This window comes from Eleutherodactylus coqui, chromosome 4 (genome assembly GCF_035609145.1).
Source record: "Eleutherodactylus coqui strain aEleCoq1 chromosome 4, aEleCoq1.hap1, whole genome shotgun sequence".
Lineage (NCBI taxonomy): Eukaryota > Metazoa > Chordata > Amphibia > Anura > Eleutherodactylidae > Eleutherodactylus > Eleutherodactylus coqui.
Genome location: NC_089840.1, coordinates 107,425,241 through 107,446,012, shown reverse-complemented (window position 1 = coordinate 107,446,012; position 20,772 = coordinate 107,425,241). Strand labels below are relative to the sequence as shown.

General features: G+C 49.1%; 1 protein-coding gene across 2 annotated transcripts in view; it reads right to left on the bottom strand.

The window, feature by feature from the left end:
• SRPX (sushi repeat containing protein X-linked) overlaps positions 1-20,772 on the bottom strand; it is a 156,767-nt gene that overhangs the window by 82,000 nt on the left and 53,995 nt on the right. For both annotated transcript variants that reach the window (XM_066599953.1, XM_066599952.1), the window contains one exon: positions 32-223. In XM_066599953.1, the coding sequence (XP_066456050.1) occupies positions 32-223 (192 nt within the window). The remainder of the gene's footprint in view (positions 1-31; positions 224-20,772) is intronic.

Genomic DNA, 20,772 nt, shown 5'->3' with positions numbered 1-20,772 from the left:
GGCAAATGAAAAGTAAATGATAGATACTTACGTTTACATATAGACTTGCTAGACCAGCGTTTATCTGTCTGGCAAATAACCTGAGAACCTCCACTTAGTTCGTAGCCTTTCTGACAGTAGATGCTGCACCTTGTCCCTTTCACAGTTTTGTAATAAGATCGGGAAGGACTGGTGCAGCTAGTGTGGCCATTTTTAATTTTTAAAGGCGAGCACCATGGGGTATCTGCCAGGAAGACAAAACGTTTTTGTTATTTACATAGATATGCAAGAGAATGATGAAAAAAGCAAAAAACACATAACCTTAATGTTAACAGATAACCTCTTCCAATACTGCAAGTGTATATCATAGGAGAATCAAGCTTGGCCCAAATCAGTCATGTTGTTCTCAGTCAGTCATCTTTACTAGTATAATGTAACGGACAGTCTAACTTGCATGATACACTATCTGACCAGGTTCAAATATATGGATTGGCGCATAGCAAATGTGGTGCCAATATTCAAAAAGGGGTCAAAAATAGAGATGAGCGAACACCAAAATGCTCGGGTGTTCGTTATTCGAAACGAACTTCCCGCGATGTTTGAGGGTTCGTTTCGAATAACGAACCCCATTGAAGTCAATGGGCGACCGGAGCATTTTTGTATTTCGCCGATGCTCGCTAAGGTTTTCATGTGTGAAAATCTGGGCAATTCAAGAAAGTGATGGGAACGACACAGCAACGGATAGGGCAGGCGAGGGGCTACATGTTGGGCTGCATCTCAAGTTCACAGGTCCCACTATTAAGCCACAATACCGGCAAGAGTGGGCCCCCTCCCCCTCCCAACAACTTTTACTTCTGAAAAGCCCTCATTAGCAATGGATACCTTAGCTAAGCACCACACTACCTCCAACAAAGCACAATCACTGCCTGCATGACACTCCGCTGCCACTTCTCCTGGGTTACATGCTGCCCAACCCCCCCGCACGACCCAGTGTCCACAGCGCACACCAAGTTGTCCCTGCGCAGCCTTCAGCTGCCCTCATGCCACGCCACACTCATGTCTATTTATAAGTGCATCTGCCATGAGGAGGAACCGCAGGCACACACTGCAGAGGGTTGGCACGGCTAGGCAGCGACCCTCTTTAAAAGGGGCTGGGCGATAGCCCACAATGCTGTACAGAAGCAATGAGAAATATAATCCTGTGCCACCGCCATCAGGAGCTGCACACGTGGGCATAGCAATGGGGAACCTATGTGCCACACACTATTCATTCTGTCAAGGTGTCTGCATGCCCCAGTCAGACCGGGCTTTTTAATTCATAGACACAGGCAGGTACAACCCCCTATTGTGAAGTCCCTGTGGACCGACAGCATGGGTGGCTCCCTGGAACCCACCGGCGGTACATAAAAATATCCCATTGCATTGCCCAACACAGCTGAGGTAGTAATGTTGTGCTTAATGCAGGTGGGCTTCGGCCCACACTGCATGCCCCAGTCAGACTGGGGTTCTTTAGAAGTGGAAACAGATGCATTTACAAGTCCCTGTGGACCCACAGCATGGGTGGGTGCCAGGAAGCCACCGGCGGTACATAAAAATATCCCATTGCATTGCCCAACACAGCTGAGGTAGTAATGTCGTGCTTAATGCAGGTGGGCTTCGGCCCACACTGCATGCCCCAGTCAGACTGGGGTTCTTTACAAGTGGACACATGTAGGTTACACTCCGTGTGCACCTACAGCATGGGTGGCTCCCTGGAACCCACCGGCGGTACATAAAAATATCCCATTGCATTGCCCAACACAGCTGAGGTAGTAATGTCGTGCGTAATACAGGTGGGCTTCGGCCCACACTGCATGCCCCAGTCAGACTGGGGTTCTTTACAAGTGGAAACAGATGCATTTATAATTCCCTGTGGACCCACTGCCTGGGTGGGTGCCAGGAAGCCACCGGCGGTACATAAATATATCCCATTGCATTGCCCAACACAGCTGAGGTAACGTCAGCTGTAATGCAGGTGGACTAAAAATTAATTTGATTACACTGTAGGCGAGGGCCCACAAAAATTGCTGTATCAACAGTACTAATGTACATCCAAAAAATTGGCCATGGCCAGCCAAGAGGGCAGGTGAAACCCATTAATCGCTTTGGTTAATGTGGCTTAAGTGGTAACTAGGCCTGGAGGCAACCCAGTGTAACGAAAAATTGGTTCAAGTTAAAGTTCCAACGCTTTTAAGCGCATTGAAACTTTTAAAAATTGTTCAGAAAAATTATTTGAGTGAGCCTTGTGGCCCTAAGAAAAATTGCCCGTTCAGCGTGATTACGTGAGGTTTCAGGAGGAGGAGCAGGAGGAGGAGGAGGAATATTAGACACAGATTGATGAAGCAGAAATGTCCCCGTTTTGGATGGTGAGAGAGAACGTAGCTTCCATCCGCGGGTGCAGCCTACGTATTGCTTACGTATCCTTGCTGTCCGCTGGTGGAGAAGAGAAGTCTGGGGAAATCCAGGCTTTGTTCATCTTGATGAGTGTTAGCCTGTCGGCACTGTCGGTTGACAAGCGGGTACGCTTATCTGTGATGATTCCCCCAGCCGCACTAAACACCCTCTCCGACAAGACGCTAGCCGCAGGACAAGCAAGCACCTCCAGGGCATACAGCGCTAGTTCAGGCCACGTGTCCAGCTTCGACACCCAGTAGTTGTAGGTGGCAGAGGCGTCACGGAGGACGGTCGTGCGATCGGCTACGTACTCCCTCACCATCCTTTTACAGTGCTCCCGCCGACTCAGCCTTGACTGGGGAGCGGTGACACAGTCTTGGTGGGGAGCCATAAAGCTGTCCAGGCCCTTAAAGACTGTTGCACTGCCTGGGATGTACATGCTGCTCGATCTCCGCACCTCCCCTGCTACCTTGCCCTCGGTACTGCGCCTTCTGCCACTAGCGCTGTCGGCTGGGAATTTTACCATCAGCTTGTCCGCAAGGGTCCTGTGGTATAGCAACACTCTCGAACCCCTTTCCTCTTCGGGAATCAGAGTGGGCAGGTTCTCCTTATAGCGTGGGTCGAGCAGTGTGTACACCCAGTAATCCGTTGTGGCCAGAATGCGTGCAACGCGAGGGTCACGAGAAAGGCATCCTAACATGAAGTCAGCCATGTGTGCCAGGGTACCTGTACGCAACACATGGCTGTCTTCACTAGGAAGATCACTTGCAGGATCCTCCTCCTCCTCCTCCTCAGGCCATACACGCTGAAAGGATGACAGGCAATCAGCCGGTGTACCGTCAGCAGCGGGCCAAGCTGTCTCTTCCCCCTCCTCATCCTCCTCATGCTCCTCCTCCTCCTCCTGTACGCGCTGAGAAATAGACAGGAGGGTGCCCTGACTATCCAGCGGCATACTGTCTTCCACCGCCCCCGTTTCCGAGCGCAAAGCAGCTGCCTTTATGCTTTGCAGGGAATTTCTCAAGATGCATAGCAGAGGAATGGTGACGCTAATGATTGCAGCATCGCCGCTCACCACCTGGGTAGACTCCTCAAAATTACCAAGGACATGGCAGATGTCTGCCAACCAGGCCCACTCTTCTGAAAAGAATTGAGGAGGCTGACTCCCACTGCGCCGCCCATGTTGGAGTTGGTATTCGACTATAGCTCTACGCTGTTCATAGAGCCTGGCCAACATGTGGAGCGTAGAGTTCCACCGTGTGGGCACGTCGCACAGCAGTCGGTGCACTGGCAGCTTAAAGCGATGTTGCAGGGTGCGCAGGGTGGCAGCGTCCGTGTGGGACTTGCGGAAATGTGCGCAGAGCCGGCGCGCCTTTACGAGCAGGTCTGACAAGCGTGGGTAGCTTTTCAGAAAGCGCTGAACCACCAAATTAAAGACGTGGGCCAGGCATGGCACGTGCGTGAGGCTGCCGAGCTGCAGAGCCGCCACCAGGTTACGGCCGTTGTCACACACGACCATGCCCGGTTGGAGGCTCAGCGGCGCAAGCCAGCGGTCGGTCTGCTGTGTCAGACCCTGCAGCAGTTCGTGGGCCGTGTGCCTCTTATCTCCTAAGCTGAGTAGTTTCAGCACGGCCTGCTGACGCTTGCCCACCACTGTGCTGCCACACCGCGCGACACCGACTGCTGGCGACATGCTGCTGCTAACACATCTTGATTGCGAGACAGAGGTTGCGGAGGAGGAGGAGGAGGAGGGTGCTTTAGTGGAGGAAGCATACACCTCCGCAGATACCACCACCGAGCTGTGGCCCGCAATTCTGGGGGTGGGTAGGACGTGAGCGGTCCCAGGCTCTGACTCTGTCCCAGCCTCCACTAAATTCACCCAATGTGCCGTCAGGGAGATGTAGTGGCCCTGCCCGCCTGTGCTTGTCCACGTGTCCGTAGTTAAGTGGACCTTGCCACTAACCGCATTGGTGAGGGCGCGTACAATGTTGCGGGAGACGTGGTCGTGCAGGGCTGGGACGGCACATCGGGAAAAGTAGTGGCGACTGGGAACTGAGTAGCGTGGGGCCGCCGCCGCCATCATAGCTTTGAAGGACTCCGTTTCCACAAGCCTATACGGCAGCATCTCAAGGCTGATGAATTTTGCTATGCGGACGGTTAACGTTTGAGCGTGCGGGTGCGTGGCGGCGTACTTGCGCTTGCGCTCCAACAGTTGCGCAAGCGACGGCTGGACGGTGCGCTGAACTACACTGGTGGATGGGGCCGAGGACAGCGGAGGTGAGGGTGCGGGTGCAGGCCATGAGGCGGTAGTGCCCGTGTCCTGAGAGGGGGGTTGGATCTCAGTGGCAGGTTGGGGCACAGGGGGAGAGGCAGGGGTGCAAACCGGAGGCGGTGAACGGCCTTCGTCCCACCTTGTGGGGTGCTTGGCCATCATATGTCTGCGCATGCTGGTGGTGGTGAGGCTGTTGGTGTTGGCTCCCCGGCTGAGCTTTGCGCGACAAAGATTGCACACCACTGTTCGTCGGTCGTCAGGCGTCTCTGTGAAAAACTGCCAGACCTTAGAGCACCTCGGCCTCTGCAGGGTGGCATGGCGCGAGGGGGCGCTTTGGGAAACAGTTGGTGGATTATTCGGTCTGGCCCTGCCTCTACCCCTGGCCACCGCACTGCCTCTTGCAACCTGCCCTGCTGCTGCCCGTGCCTCCCCCTCTGAAGACCTGTCCTCCTGAGTAAGCGTTGCACACCAGGTGGGGTCAGTCACCTCATCGTCCTGCTGCTCTTCCTCCGAATCCTCTGTGCGCTGCTCCCTCGGACTTACTGCCCTTACTACTACCTCACTGCAAGACAACTGTGTCTCATCGTCATCGTCCTCCTCACACACAGAAAGTTCTTGAGACAGTTGGCGGAAGTCCCCAGCCTCTTCCCCCGGACCCCGGGAACTTTCGAATGGTTGGGCATCAGTGACGATAAACTCCTCTGGTGGGAGAGGAACCACTGCTGCCCAATCTGAGCAGGGGCCCGAGAACAGTTCCTGGGAGTGTTCCCGCTCCTGAGCATGTGTCATTGTAGTGGAGTGAGGAGGCTGGGAGGAAGGAGGAGCAGCAGACAGAGGATTCGGATTTGCAGCAGTGGACGGCGCAGAACTGTGGGTGGACGATAGGTTGCTGGAAGCACTTTCTGCCATCCACGACAGGACCTGCTCACACTGCTCATTTTCTAATAACCGTCTCCCGCGTGGACCCATGAATTGTGCGATGACTGTCGGGACGCCAGAAACGTGCCTGTCTACTAATCGCGCAGCAGACGGCTGCGATACACCTAGAACAGGAGTTCGGCCTGTGCCCACACCCTGACTTGGCCCTCCGCGTCCTCGGCCGCGTCCACGTCCTCTAGGCCTACCCCTACCCCTCAGCATGCTGTATTACCAGTGATTTGATTTCACAGGCAGGAAATAAATTGGCGCAAGACTGCAGGCCAAATATAATTTTTTCCCTTTTTTGAAAACGAAACGCCCCACTGCCTCTAGTGAATGAATAATCTAAGTTTAATAACTGTGCTGTGGCCCTGCTAATGTGTCACAGAACTTGAGGGTAGCAGAGTTATTAACTCTGGCAGAGCAGGTATTTTTTTCCCAATTAAGGAAAGCAAATGGCGAAGCCAGCAGTAAACCGTAGCTGGGTGCGTCTGATTTTTTAACGTTGTTCACGCAGCTCACACGTGTCCACAGCCCTTAGGACGGACAGAGGCAGGACAAATAGATTTCTTTTCCCTTTTTTTACACCAAAAGGACCCACTGCGTATATTCAATGAATAATAACTGTGTTGTGGCCCTGCCTACACAATTCTTTCCCTGTAGTATCAATGGAGGGTGCAATGCTCTGCAGAGGCGATTTTGAGAAGAAAAAAAATATGCAGCACAGCTAACAGCAGCCAGCACAGTACTGCACACGGTTAAATATGGCCCTAGAAAGGACCGTTGAGGTTCTTGAAGGCTACACTCACTCCTAACACTCTCCCTGCCTATCCAACACTTCTGTCCCTAATGCTGGGTGCAACGCTCTGCAGAGGCGATTTTGAGAAAAAAAAAAAAAAAAGTCACTGCTAACAGCAGCCAACACACAGGTATTACTGGCCCTAATAAGGACCTTTGGGGTTCTTGAAGCCTACACTAACTGCTATTTCTCTCCCTACAGCAGCTCCGGTACCAGCAGCACTGTCACTCATCTAACTCACAAGGCATCTGAGGCGAGCCGCGGGAGGGGCCGACTTTTATATTAGGGTGACATCTGATCTTTCCAGCCACTCACAGCAGGGGGGTGGTATAGGGCTTGAACGTCGCAGGGGGAAGTTGTAATGCCTTCCCTGTCTTTCAATTGGCCAGAAAAGCGCGCTAACGTCTCAGGGAAGGAAGTGAAAGTAACCCGAATACCGCATGGTGTTCGTTACGAATAACGAACATCCCGAACACCCTAATATTCGCACGAATATCAAGCTCGGACGAATACGTTCGCTCATCTCTAGTCAAAAAGTAAACCTGTACTCGTAAACTATAGTTCAATAAATCTTACTTCTATTGTGGGTAAAATATTTGAAGGGTTTCTAAGAGATGCTATCCTAGAGTACCTCAATGAGAATAGCTGTATAACTCCGTATCAGCATGGATTTATGAGGGGTCGCTCTTGTCAAACCAATCTAATTATCTTCTATGAGGAGGTAAGTTCTAGACTGGACTGGGGAGAGTCATTGGATCCTGTATATCTTGATTTTCCCAAAGTGTTTGATACTGTGCCGCATTAAAGATTGGTATATAAAATGAGAATGCTTGGTCTGTTCTGGTTGATGAACCTCCTCCAACTTATGTTCTTGCTCGATCTCTCTAGATTTGTACTGTTTGAAAAAGGTTACTAGAGGGAGATTTGTAGAAGAATAAGGCTTGGTTTTCTCAAACAGTCATGTTTAGTCTAACTTGTGTATGACCTGGCCGGGACCAAGTATGTATATAACTTATAGTATTTAGGTTCCATTTGTCTTTATACTTATTCTAGGCCCCAGAGGTTCTTACATATACATCCATTAAGACATGGATACCTGTATGCTCTCCCTTCTGTAGTCTGAATCCAAAATGTATTCTAGCCTCATAAATGACTATGTAAAACCAGACTAAAGACTAGCTGTGGTATTCTTCATCTAATAGACCCCATAGTGTATAATTTAACTATGGTGTCTATTAGATGAAGACTACCACAGCTATGATGAATTTATATCTTCCCACTTGACCAATAGAGGAAGAAATGGACAGAAAAAAAGGGGTTCATTGCTCAGTTTCAAGCATCTACGAACACTTGGTGTCTCCGCTTAGAATGGTTTTCATTAGAGATGAGCGAACACCAAAATGTTCGGGTGTTCGTTATTCGGAACGAACTTCCCGTGATGCTCGAGGGTTCGTTTCGAACAACGAACCCCATTGAAGTCAATGGGCGACCAGAACATTTTTGTATTTCGCCGATGCTCGCTAAGGTTTTCATGTGTGAAAATCTGGGCAATTCAGGAAAGTGATGGGAATGACACAGTGACGGATAGGGCAGGCGAGGGGCTACGTGTTGGGCTGCATCTCAAGTTCACAGGTCCCACTATTAAGCCACAATACCGGCAAGAGTGGGCCCCCCCCCCCTCCCAACAACTTTTACTTCTGAAAAGCCCTCATTAGCATGGCATACCTTTGCTAAGCACCACACTACCTCCAACAAAGCACAATCACTGCCTGCATGACACTCCACTGACACTTCTCCTGGGTTACATGCTGCCCAACCGCCCCCCCTCCCCCCCCACAGCGCACACCAAAGTGTCCCTGGGCAGCCTTCAGCTGCCCTCATGCCACACCACGCTCATGTCTATTTAGAATTGCGTCTGCCATGACGAGGGACCGCAGGCACACACTGCAGAGGTTGGCACGGCTAGGCAGCGACCCTCTTTAAAAGTGGCGGAGCGATAGCCCACAATGCTGTACAGAAGCAATGAGAAATAGAATCCTGTGCCACCGCCATCAGGAGCTGCACACGTGGGCATAGCAATGGGGAACCTATGTGCCACACACTATTCATTCTGTCAAGGTGTCTGCATGCCCCAGTCAGACCGGGCTTTTTAATTCATAGACACAGGCAGGTACAACTCCCTATTGTGAAGTCCCTGTCGACCCACAGCATGGGTGGCTCCCTGGAACCCACCGGCGGTACACAGAAATATCCCATTGCATTGCCCAACACAGCTGAGGTAGTAATGTCGTGCTTAATGCAGGTGGGCTTCGGCCCACACTGCATGCCCCAGTCTGACTGGGGTTCTTTATAAGTGTACAGATGTAGTAAAAACTCCGTGTGCACCTACAGCATGGGTGGGTGCCAGGAAGCCACCGGCGGTACATAGAAATATCCCATTGCATTGCCCAACACAGCTGAGGTAGTAATGTTGTGCTTAACCCTTTCCAATCCAATTTGTATATGGTTTTCCTAGGGGGCTTACTCTTTTTCTGCTGTTATACAACGGCGCTATATGCTGGCTAAAGCCAGTACTGCATGAGCTGACACGTAGGATAGGCTCCGACAGCAGAGAGGCTGGCAATATACAGTAAGAGAACCCCGACGGACGTCTACCAACAACGGAGCTGTACAGCCTTAAACCCTAATGTCTTCACAGGTCACACAGTGGACTGGAAAGGGTTAATGCAGGTGGGTTTCGGCCCACACTGCATGCCCCAGTCAGACTGGGGTTCTTTACAAGTGGACACATGTAGGTTAAACTCCCTGTGGACCCACTGCCTGGGTGGGTGCTAGGAAGCCACCGGCGGTACATAGAAATATCCCATTGCATTGCCCAACACAGCTGAGGTAGTAATGTCGTGCGTAATACAGGTGGGCTTCGGCCCACACTGCATGCCCCAGTCAGACGGGTTCTTTAGAAGTGTACAGATGTATTAAAAACTCAGTGTGCACCTACAGCATGGGTGGCTCCCTGGAACCCACCGGCGGTACACAAAAATATCCCATTGCATTGCCCAACACAGCTGAGGTAGTAATGTCGTGCTTAATGCAGGTGGGCTTCGGCCCACACTGCATGCCCCAGTCAGACTGGGGTTCTTTACAAGTGGACACATGTAGGTTAAACTCCCTGTGGACCCACTGCCTGGGTGGGTGCCAGGAAGCCACCGGCGGTACATAGAAATATCCCATTGCATTGCCCAACACAGCTGAGGTAGTAATGTCGTGCGTAATACAGGTGGGCTTCGGCCCACACTGCATGCCCCAGTCAGACGGGTTCTTTAGAAGTGTACAGATGTATTAAAAACTCAGTGTGCACCTACAGCATGGGTGGCTCCCTGGAACCCACCGGCGGTACATAAAAATATCCCATTGCATTGCCCAACACAGCTGAGGTAACGTCAGCTGTAATGCAGGTGGCCTAAAAATTAATTTGATTACACTGTAGGCGAGGGCCCACAAAAATTGCTGTATCAACAGTACTAATGTACATCCCAAAAATTGGCCATGGCCAGCCAAGAGGGCAGGTGAAACCCATTAATCGCTTTGGTTAATGTGGCTTAAGTGGTAACTAGGCCTGGAGGCAGCCCAGTGTAACGAAAAATTGGTTCAAGTTAAAGTTCCAATGCTTTTAAGCGCATTGAAACTTATAAAAATTGTTCTGAAAAATTATTTGAGTGAGCCTTGTGGCCCTAAGAAAAATTGCCCGTTCAGCGTGATTACGTGAGGTTTCAGGAGGAGGAGCAGGAGGAGGAGGAGGAGGAATATTAGACACAGATTGATGAAGCAGAAATGTCCCCGTTTTGGATGGTGAGAGAGAACGTAGCTTCCATCCGCGGGTGCAGCCTACGTATTGCTTACGTATCGCTGCTGTCCGCTGGTGGAGAACAGAAGTCTGGGGAAATCCAGCCTTTGTTCATCTTGATGAGTGTTAGCCTGTCGGCACTGTCGGTTGACAAGCGGCTACGCTTATCTGTGATGATTCCCCCAGCCGCACTAAACACCCTCTCCGACAAGACGCTAGCCGCAGGACAAGCAAGCACCTCCAGGGCATACAGCGCTAGTTCAGGCCACATGTCCAGCTTCGACACCCAGTAGTTGTAGGGGGCAGAGGCGTCACCAAGGATGGTCGTGCGATCCGCTACGTACTCCCTCACCATCCTTTTACAGTGCTCCCGCCGACTCAGCCGTGACTGGGGAGCGGTGACACAGTCTTGGTGGGGAGCCATAAAGCTGACCAGGCCCTTAAAGACTGTTGCACTGCCTGGGATGTACATGCTGCTCGATCTACGCACATCCCCTGCTACCTTGCCCTCGGTACTGCGCCTTCTGCCACTAGCGCTGTCGGCTGGGAATTTTACCATCAGCTTGTCCGCAAGGGTCCTGTGGTATAGCAACACTCTCGAACCCCTTTCCTCTTCGGGAATCAGAGTGGGCAGGTTCTCCTTATACCGTGGATCGAGCAGTGTGTACACCCAGTAATCCGTAGTGGCCAGAATGCGTGCAACGCGAGGGTCACGAGAAAGGCATCCTAACATGAAGTCAGCCATGTGTGCCAGGGTACCTGTACGCAACACATGGCTGTCTTCACTAGGAAGATCACTTGCAGGATCCTCCTCCTCCTCCTCCTCCTCCTCAGGCCATACACGCTGAAAGGATGACAGGCAATCAGCCGGTGTACCGTCAGCAGCGGGCCAAGCTGTCTCTTCCCCCTCCTCCTCATCCTCCTCATGCTCCTCCTCCTCCTCCTGTACGCGCTGAGAAATAGACAGGAGGGTGCCCTGACTATCCAGCGGCATACTGTCTTCCCCCGCCCCCGTTTCCGAGCGCAAAGCAGCTGCCTTTATGGTTTGCAGGGAATTTCTCAAGATGCATAGCAGAGGAATGGTGACGCTAATGATTGTAGCATCGCCGCTCACCACCTGGGTAGACTCCTCAAAATTACCAAGGACATGGCAGATGTCTGCCAACCAGGCCCACTCTTCTGAAAGGAATTGAGGAGGCTGACTCCCACTGCGCCGCCCATGTTGGAGTTGGTATTCGACTATAGCTCTACGTTGTTCATAGAGCCTGGCCAACATGTGGAGCGTAGAGTTCCACCGTGTGGGCACGTCGCACAGCAGTCGGTGCACTGGCAGCTTAAAGTGATGTTGCAGGGTGCGCAGGGTGGCAGCGTCCGTGTGGGACTTGCGGAAATGTGCGCAGAGCCGGCGCGCCTTTACGAGCAGGTCTGACAAGCGTGGGTAGCTTTTCAGAAAGCGCTGAACCACCAAATTAAAGACGTGGGCCAGGCATGGCACGTGCGTGAGGCTGCCGAGCTGCAGAGCCGCCACCAGGTTACGGCCGTTGTCACACACGACCATGCCCGGTTGGAGGCTCAGCGGCGCAAGCCAGCGGTCGGTCTGCTGTGTCAGACCCTGCAGCAGTTCGTGGGCCGTGTGCCTCTTATCGCCTAAGCTGAGTAGTTTCAGCACGGCCTGCTGACGCTTGCCCACCGCTGTGCTGCCACACCGCGCGACACCGACTGCTGGCGACATGCTGCTGCTAACACATCTTGATTGCGAGACAGAGGAGGAGGAGGAGGAGGAGGGTGCTTTAGTGGAGGAAGCATACACCTCCGCAGATACCACCACCGAGCTGGGGCCCGCAATTCTGGGGGTGGGTAGGACGTGAGCGGTCCCGGGCTCTGACTCTGTCCCAGCCTCCACTAAATTCACCCAATGTGCCGTCAGGGAGATGTAGTGGCCCTGCCCGCCTGTGCTTGTCCACGTGTCCGTAGTTAAGTGGACCGTGGCAGTAACCGCGTTGGTGAGGGCGCGCACAATGTTGCGGGAGACGTGGTCGTGCAGGGCTGGGACGGCACATCGGGAAAAGTAGTGGCGACTGGGAACTGAGTAGCGCGGGGCCGCCGCCTCCATGATACTTTTGAAGGACTCAGTTTCCACAACCCTATACGGCAGCATCTCAAGGCTGATGAATTTTGCTATGCGGACGGTTAACGTTTGAGCGTGCGGGTGCGTGGCGGCGTACTTGCGCTTGCGCTCGAACACTTGCGCAAGCGACGGCTGAACGGTGCGCTGAACTACACTGCTGGATGGGGCCGAGGACAGCGGAGATGAGGGTGTGGGTGCAGGCCATGAGGCGGTAGTGCCTGTGTCCTGAGAGGGGGGTTGCATCTCAGTGGCAGGTTGGGGCACAGGGGGAGAGGCAGGGGTGCAAACCGGAGGCGGTGAACGGCCTTCGTCCCACCTTGTGGGGTGCTTGGCCATCATATGTCTGCGCATGGTGGTGGTGGTGAGGCTGTTGGTGTTGGCTCCCCGGCTGAGCTTTGCGCAACAAAGGTTGCACACCACTGTTCGTCGGTCGTCAGGCGTCTCTGTGAAAAACTGCCAGACCTTAGAGCACCTCGGCCTCTGCAGGGTGGCATGGCGCGAGGGGGCGCTTTGGGAAACACTTGGTGGATTATTCGGTCTGGCCCTGCCTCTACCCCTGGCCCTGGCCACCGCACTGCCTCTTGCAACCTGCCCTGCTGATGCCCTTGACTCCCCCTCTGAAGACCTGTCCTCCTGAGTAAGCGTTGCACACCAGGTGGGGTCAGTCACCTCATCGTCCTGCTGCTCTTCCTCCGAATCCTCTGTGCGCTGCTCCCTTGGACTTACTGCCCTTACTACTACCTCACTGCAAGACAACTGTGTCTGATCGTCATCGTCCTCCTCACCCACAGAAAGTTGTTGAGACAGTTGGCGGAAGTCCCCAGCCTCTTCCCTCGGACCCCGGGAACTTTCGAATGGTTGGGCATCAGTGACGATAAACTCCTCTGGTGGGAGAGGAACCGCTGCTGCCCAATCTAAGCAGGGGCCCGAGAACAGTTCCTGGGAGTGTTCCCGCTCCTGAGCAGGTGTCATTGTAGTGGAGTGAGGAGGCTGGGAGGAAGGAGGAGCAGCAGACAGAGGATTCGGATTTGCAGCAGTGGACGGCGCAGAACTGCGTGTTGACGATAGGTTGCTCGAAGCACTTTCTGCCATCCAGGACAGGACCTGCTCACACTGCTCATTTTCTAATAACCGTCTCCCGCGTGGACCCATTAATTGGGCGATGAATGTGGGGACGCCAGAAACGTGCCTCTCTCCTAATCGCGCAGCAGTCGGCTGCGACACACCGGGATCAGGAGCTCGGCCTGTGCCCACACCCTGACTTGGCCCTCCGCGTCCTCGGCCGCGTCCACGTCCTCTAGGCCTACCCCTACCCCTCAGCATGCTGTATTACCAGTGATTTGATTTCACAGGCAGGAAATAAATTGGCGCAAGACTGCAGGCCAAATATAATTTTTTCCCTTTTTGGAAAACGAAAGGCCCCACTGCCTCTAGTGAATGAATAATCTAAGTTTAATAACTGTGCTGTGTCCCTGCTAATGTGTCACAGAACGTGAGGGTAGCAGAGTTATTATAACTCTGGCAGAGCAGGTATTTTTTTTCCCAATTAAGGAAAGCAAATGGCGAAGCCAGCAGTAAAGCGTAGCTGGGTGCGTATGATTTAGCAATGTTTTTCACGCAGCTCACACGTGTCCACCGCCCGTAAGGACGGACAGAGGCTGGACAAATAGATTTGTTTCCACTTGTTTTTCCACCAAAAGGCAGCACTGCGTATATTCAATGAACATGAGAAGTTTAATAACTGTGCTGTGTCCCTGCTAATGTGTCACAGAACGTGCGGGTAGCAGAGTTATTATAACTCTGGCAGAGCAGGTATTTTTTTTCCCAATTAAGGAAAGCAAATGGCGAAGCCAGCAGTAAAGCGTAGCTGGGTGCGTATGATTTAGCAATGTTTTTCACGCAGCTCACACGTCTCCACCGCCCGTAAGGACGGACAGAGGCTGGACAAATAGATTTGTTTTCACTTGTTTTTCCACCAAAAGGCAGCACTGCGTATATTCAATGAACATGAGAAGTTTAATAACTGTGCTGTGTCCCTGCTAATGTGTCACAGAACGTGAGGGTAGCAGAGTTATTATAACTCTGGCAGAGCAGGTATTTTTTTTCCCAATTAAGGAAAGCAAATGGCGAAGCCAGCAGTAAAGCGTAGCTGGGTGCGTATGATTTAGCAATGTTTTTCACGCAGCTCACACGTGTCCACCGCCCGTAAGGACGGACAGAGGCTGGACAAATAGATTTGTTTTCACTTGTTTTTCCACCAAAAGGCAGCACTGCGTATATTCAATGAACATGAGAAGTTTAATAACTGTGCTGTGTCCCTGCTAATGTGTCACAGAACGTGAGGGTAGCAGAGTTATTATAACTCTGGCAGAGCAGGTATTTTTTTTCCCAATTAAGGAAAGCAAATGGCGAAGCCAGCAGTAAAGCGTAGCTGGGTGCGTATGATTTAGCAATGTTTTTCACGCAGCTCACACGTGTCCACCGCCCGTAAGGACGGACAGAGGCTGGACAAATAGATTTGTTTTCACTTGTTTTTCCACCAAAAGGCAGCACTGCGTATATTCTATGAATAATAACTGTGTTGTGGCCCTGCCTATACAATTCTTTCCCTGCAGTATCAATGGAGGGTGGAATGCTCTGCAGAGGCGATTTTGAGAAGCCCAAAAAAAATGCAGCACAGCTAACAGCAGCCTGGACAGTACTGCACACGGATAAATATGGCCCTAGAAAGGACCGTTGAGGTTCTTGAAGGCTACACTCACTCCTAACACTCTCCCTGCCTATGCAGCACTTCTGTCCCTAATGCCAGGTGCAACGCTCTGCAGAGCCGATTTTGAGAAAAAAAAAATGCCACTGCTAACAGCAGCCAACACACAGCTATCAGTGGCCCTAATAAGGACCTTTGGGGGGTCTTGAAGCCTACACTAACTACCAATTCTTTCCCTACAGCAGCTCCGGTATAAACAGCACTGTCCCTCATCTAAATCACACGGCATCTGAGGCGAACCGCGGGAGGGGCCGACTTTTATATTAGGCGAACACCTGATCTCGCCAGCCACTCACAGCAGGGGGGTGGTATAGGGCTTAAACGTTGCAGGGGGAAGTTGTAATGCCTTCCCTGTCTTTCAATTGGCCAGAAAAGCGCGCTAACGTCTCAGGGAAGGAAGTGAAAGTAACCAGAACACCGCATGGTGTTCGTTACGAATAACGAACATCCCGAACACCCTAATATTCGCACGAATATCAAGCTCGGACGAACGCGTTCGCTCATCTCTAGTTTTCATAAAAAGAGGAGGGTATAAGAGATGTGTATTATCTCTGTAATGTAACCACTTGCTGTCTGACATCTGTCCTATAAGAACCTACCCTGTCTTGCTGTGCCTTGTATTATTTTGAAGAGCCAATGTTGTTGCTTGAGGAAGACTTGCTCTCTGGATCTTTGATTTCTAACTTTCCTTATCAAAATCATTGAGTATTCCTGCCCCTCTGTACTGGTAGGGCAGATAGAATTTTTAATGAAAGTAATTAAAAAACGTAATTTTCTGACCATGCCCCCTCCTCTTTATAATGATACCCAGCACATACCTGCACTGTGTTTTTTTCTGTCCTGTGATAGGCTGGGCAGATGGAGAGGACTCTCAAACTAGGAATCCTTCCTTTCTCTTTTTTATTTTTTGCCTGTTTCTCTTCCTTTATCCCTGTTCGTCTGTGGGGGTCAAAGGGCACATTATTAACTAAATAAGGCTTTTTTTCTACGGGGCATGAATTATATAGATCCAGTGCTTTACCCCTGCTGTTCTTTTTGTTAAAGGGCAACATTGCCTTGCATTTTGTCTCGTGCAAAATGATGTCCTCCATGCTTGCAAGCTGAAGACCGACCGGTAGTGCAGTCCCTTCTGGTGGTCGAGAGGAAACCCTTAAGTTTATTCTCCTGCAGATAAGCCACTTTAAATCAATTTGGAGGCACTATTAAAGTTATATTTGCCACACAGAAGGTGCAGCCTACAAACAGCTTAGTAAGTTAGCACTTAATAGCGCTGTAGGTGGGTGGGACTTGCTGTACCAGGCTTTTTAGGTCAGCCAGACCAGATTTTCCTCTTCTTTGAGAGCTCAGCAACAGAGCTGTCAGCTTCAGGCCACTTTAACATGGCCATGGAAATCGTGCAAGATTTTTACAATGCAAAATGCAGGAATATGAAGCCTATTCTTTTGAATGGGGCCATTTTTTTCCGCATTACGGTGTGTGAAAAAATTGTTGCATGTCCTATGTTTAGCCGTTTCCTTGGAATGCATTGCCCATTGTTTTCTATGTGGCCAGAAAACACATTGCACAGCGTGCGATGCGAGGTTTCCCTTTGAAAACAATGGGAAAGACTTGCTGGATCGCAACTTTACTAGAGTGATGGTAGGGATTTTTGACACAAAGTACCATGCATCCGCGGGGTTATTTCACTTGCACAAACGTGATATTGGGCTCACCTGTGTAAAACTAGCCTTAAGGCTGGTTTACACGGGCCGATGATTGCTCAAAGATCGCTCGATTCAACAGTTTGAGCGACAGCTTTGAGCGATCATTTTGCATAAAAATTAATTGGTATTTAAGTAGCTTCTCAGCTACTTAAATACCAATTAGGTATGCTAATGAAGCCTTCCTGAATTCAGTTAATAGCCTGAGGCTATTATCTGCACTCGGATCCTTTCTTCTCATGGAGAACTACTGGTAAAAGTGAGCAATGATTTTTAGGTTGGACTGAATTTAACGATCAGTTAACAGTGCCCGAAAAGTGGATGATGGGCGCACATTTACACACACCGATTATCGCTTAAATGATCGCCAATTAGCGGGTTTTTTTGCGATCATCGGCTGGTGTAAATGGGCCTTTAGGCTTTGTTGCTGCAAGACAATTTGCTATTACTTGTTGAAAACACCTGACTCGAATTTCACCTTCAAATTATCTGCTAATTTTAAAGACCCATTTACACCAGCCGATGATCGCTAAAAAATCGCTAATCGGCAATCGTTTTAGCAATAATTGGTGTATGTACATGTGCGCCCATTGTCTGCTTTTCGGGCACTGCTGGCTGATCATTAAATTGAGTCCAAACTAAAAATCATCACTCACTTTTATCAGCAGTTCTCCACGGGGAAGGGGGGGGAGTGCTGATAGCATTGTTTCCCCATGGAGAACAAAGGATCTGAGCACAGATAATAGCCTGGGGCTATTAACTGCCTTCAGGGAAGGCTTCATTTCAACACCTAATTGGTGTTTAAGTAGCTGGGAAGCTACTAAAATACCAATTAATTTTTATGCAAAATGATCGCTCAGAGCTGTCACTTAAACTGTCGTTTGAGTGATCTTTGAGCGATCATCGGCCCGTGTAAACCAGCCTTAAAGGTTCACATGCTTTTTCCACTCACAAACTTGTCATATTGGATAATTTACCTCAAATAAATAAATAAATGGCCAAGTCTAATATTTCTGTTTAATTTGGTTCTCTTTATCTACTTTTAGGACTTGTGTGAAAATCTGGTGTAGTTTTAGATCAAATACAAGCAGAAATATGGCAAATTCTGAAGCGTTCACAAACTTTTAGGCACTATTGTAGATGCTATGAATTTTTATGTTTGCATTTAGGATCTTTCAATCTACCTAAATAAAATGTTCTTTTATTCTTTATTTTTCAGTGCTGGACACACAGTTCTGGTCAGTGTATGTCCATGCATCAACACATTTTCTCTGGGCAAATTACATATTGGAGTGATGTGGTGAGCTGTTTTTTCTTTAATTCTTTTATACTTCTGTGTGCCTTTGATTTAATCATACTTGCCAATTTCTTTCAAAGAGAATTTAGGGAGCAGCAGAAAATTCAGTGCAGTTACCACAGTAATAAAGTATGGGCTTGTCCATTTCTGCTGTTTTTCTTCATCTGGCCCACACCTCCATGAAGACTTCTTTCAGCCAAAATTTGTCTCTACACAGGCTCCACATCATGTAACTACTCCTAATGCTCCTCTCAATATCCTCCACATATTAGTAAGTGCACCATAAAATAATAATGCCTGCTTTGTGGCCCAAGTTATAAGTCCCCATAGTAATAAGCCCCAATGTGTGGCTCCAACAGTACAAAGTCCCCATTTATGGCTCCCATGGTTATAAGCCTCCACTTATGGCCCCAACATTAATAAGCCCTGTAGTATTAATCTCCATCTGTGGGCCCAATGACAACAAGCCCCATTTGTGGCCTCCACATTTATAAGCTGCATAGTAATAAGCCAAATGTGTGGCCCCAACAATAATAAGCCCCTATTTGTTGCCACCCTCCCCCTATTGTCTGACCTACACTAGATAATGTATTATGTTAATTATCCTGTTCCCTGTATTTATTTCTTCTTTAGTGCATGCATTTTCCCTCCTGCTCCCTTGTGTCGAGTGTTTGGATTTGTTCAACTCTGGGGTGCAAGACATGAGGAAGCAGAAAAGAAGATGGACATCGCCTATATTATCCAATGCAGGTCTACCACCTACCCGCAATAGTTGCCAACCCTTTCAGAAGCCTGGGTGGTCTCCCCTTTTTCTGGGAGCATCCCAAATATTGCAGGAGAGTTGGCAAGTGGTTTTAGGATGTCAAATTCTGCACAAAGTATAATAGAGTTCTCTATTGGAGCCCTATTATGGTTCTGTATGGATCAAAGCAGTAATAAGTCCACGTGCATGAATCCCTATAAACCTAGATTTTATGCTTCATTGCACTGTTCAGTAAGTGACTCTGGTAATGTAAATCTTTTAAAAAATTGCTGTAAGTGTCCTAGCATATAAGTGTATCTTAAGATGCACGTAGTGATATTGCAATTGAAGTGAAATCTTTACCTTTACAAGTTGCTTATCTTTATTGTAACTGGTAATTGCATGAATATATTTACATTTATCAAAGCATAAACTTAATGATACTTAATTTACGAGCTTAAATATTTGGGAATTCTATTAGTTTAAGTGCTACTTTTCATCATCAGAGATGAGCCAGTGATCAAAGAGACTCAGTGCCTGCCAAATTGACTCATCTCTACAGGAGAACAATAAATTAGTTTGGATGCACATCTGGATGGCAGGGAATATGTGGGGTATTAACAGAAACGCAATGTGTTTGGCAGGGAGACGAAAGAGTAAAAGGACGAAGCAAGACTCTTAAAACTAGGCATACTCTGCTGTCACTGCGGAACTAATGGTGGTGCTTGTACGGTATATTATAACATATTGTAAAATGAAAACTCATGTGTCCCTTTTCCTTGGTATAATCATAGAATTGAAGTATATTCTGCAACTTATATCTTTATCTGGAATTTAGCTTCAGCTGAAATTCATAGTTTGTGCTCTGTGGCTATGATGACAAGCCCTACTGAGCTCATTGTAGTTCAGTCAACTCAAACTGCACCAACTTTTATACTTTATTTAGATAGCTCTACCATTCACTCAATCTATAAATCTATTGATCTTTCTATCTATCCATGAATTCACCTATTTACCAGTCATTCCATAAATCTATTCTATCTTTCCATCTTTTGACAACAATCACAGATAATAAGTATGCTGATTTTTTTTCACTGTCTCTTTTCCAGCCTGAAGAAATGAAGAACATTTCTCCTTGTTATATCCCTCGGGATTAGATGTCACATCTAGTTTTCTTGTTAATGTCTACAGGAGGAACATGTGTAGTATAAATTGCTCTGTTATGCATCCTTTCATTTAAAAATCTGAAAATTCTGGAACAGATAATAGAGAACAGAACGAAATGTCAGAGTAGGGAGAGCATGTTATCTGCTCTAGTACGATGGATGCTCATCTCTTGGCCGGAATGTATAAGTTCTCCTGTTCACTTATTTATTTCCATCCTGGTCAGTTCGAAGTACCATGTAATTATCAAATTATGATAGCAGCCAAAAGCAGGTCTCTCCTATCTGGGCATGCTGGAAAATAAGTTGATGCTGCAACTGAATCATGGCTCTGGTGATTACATCTACCAGCAGAATAGTGCATCACCCAACTTTCACCTTCAAGTTTGTGCCTACCTCAACGATGCATTGCCTCAATGCTGGATAGGAAGAGTGGGAAGAAATGACCAGGCCCTCATACAGTGGCCCCAATGATTGCCCAACTTTATTCTGAATGATTTTTACTTGTTGAGCTACATTAAGGACAAAACCTACGTGCCATCTTTGCCACGTATTCTTGATTAATTGTGAATAAGAGTCTAGGAACTCGCAAACGCTGTGATGTTTGTCAGACGTGTTAAGCACAGTATTGCAGGGTTTGATTACTGTATTGATGTTTGCAGCATTACCCACGGGGCTCACATTGAATCGATATAATGTGGATAAAACCTGGGATCCCTATGCATCATATAAG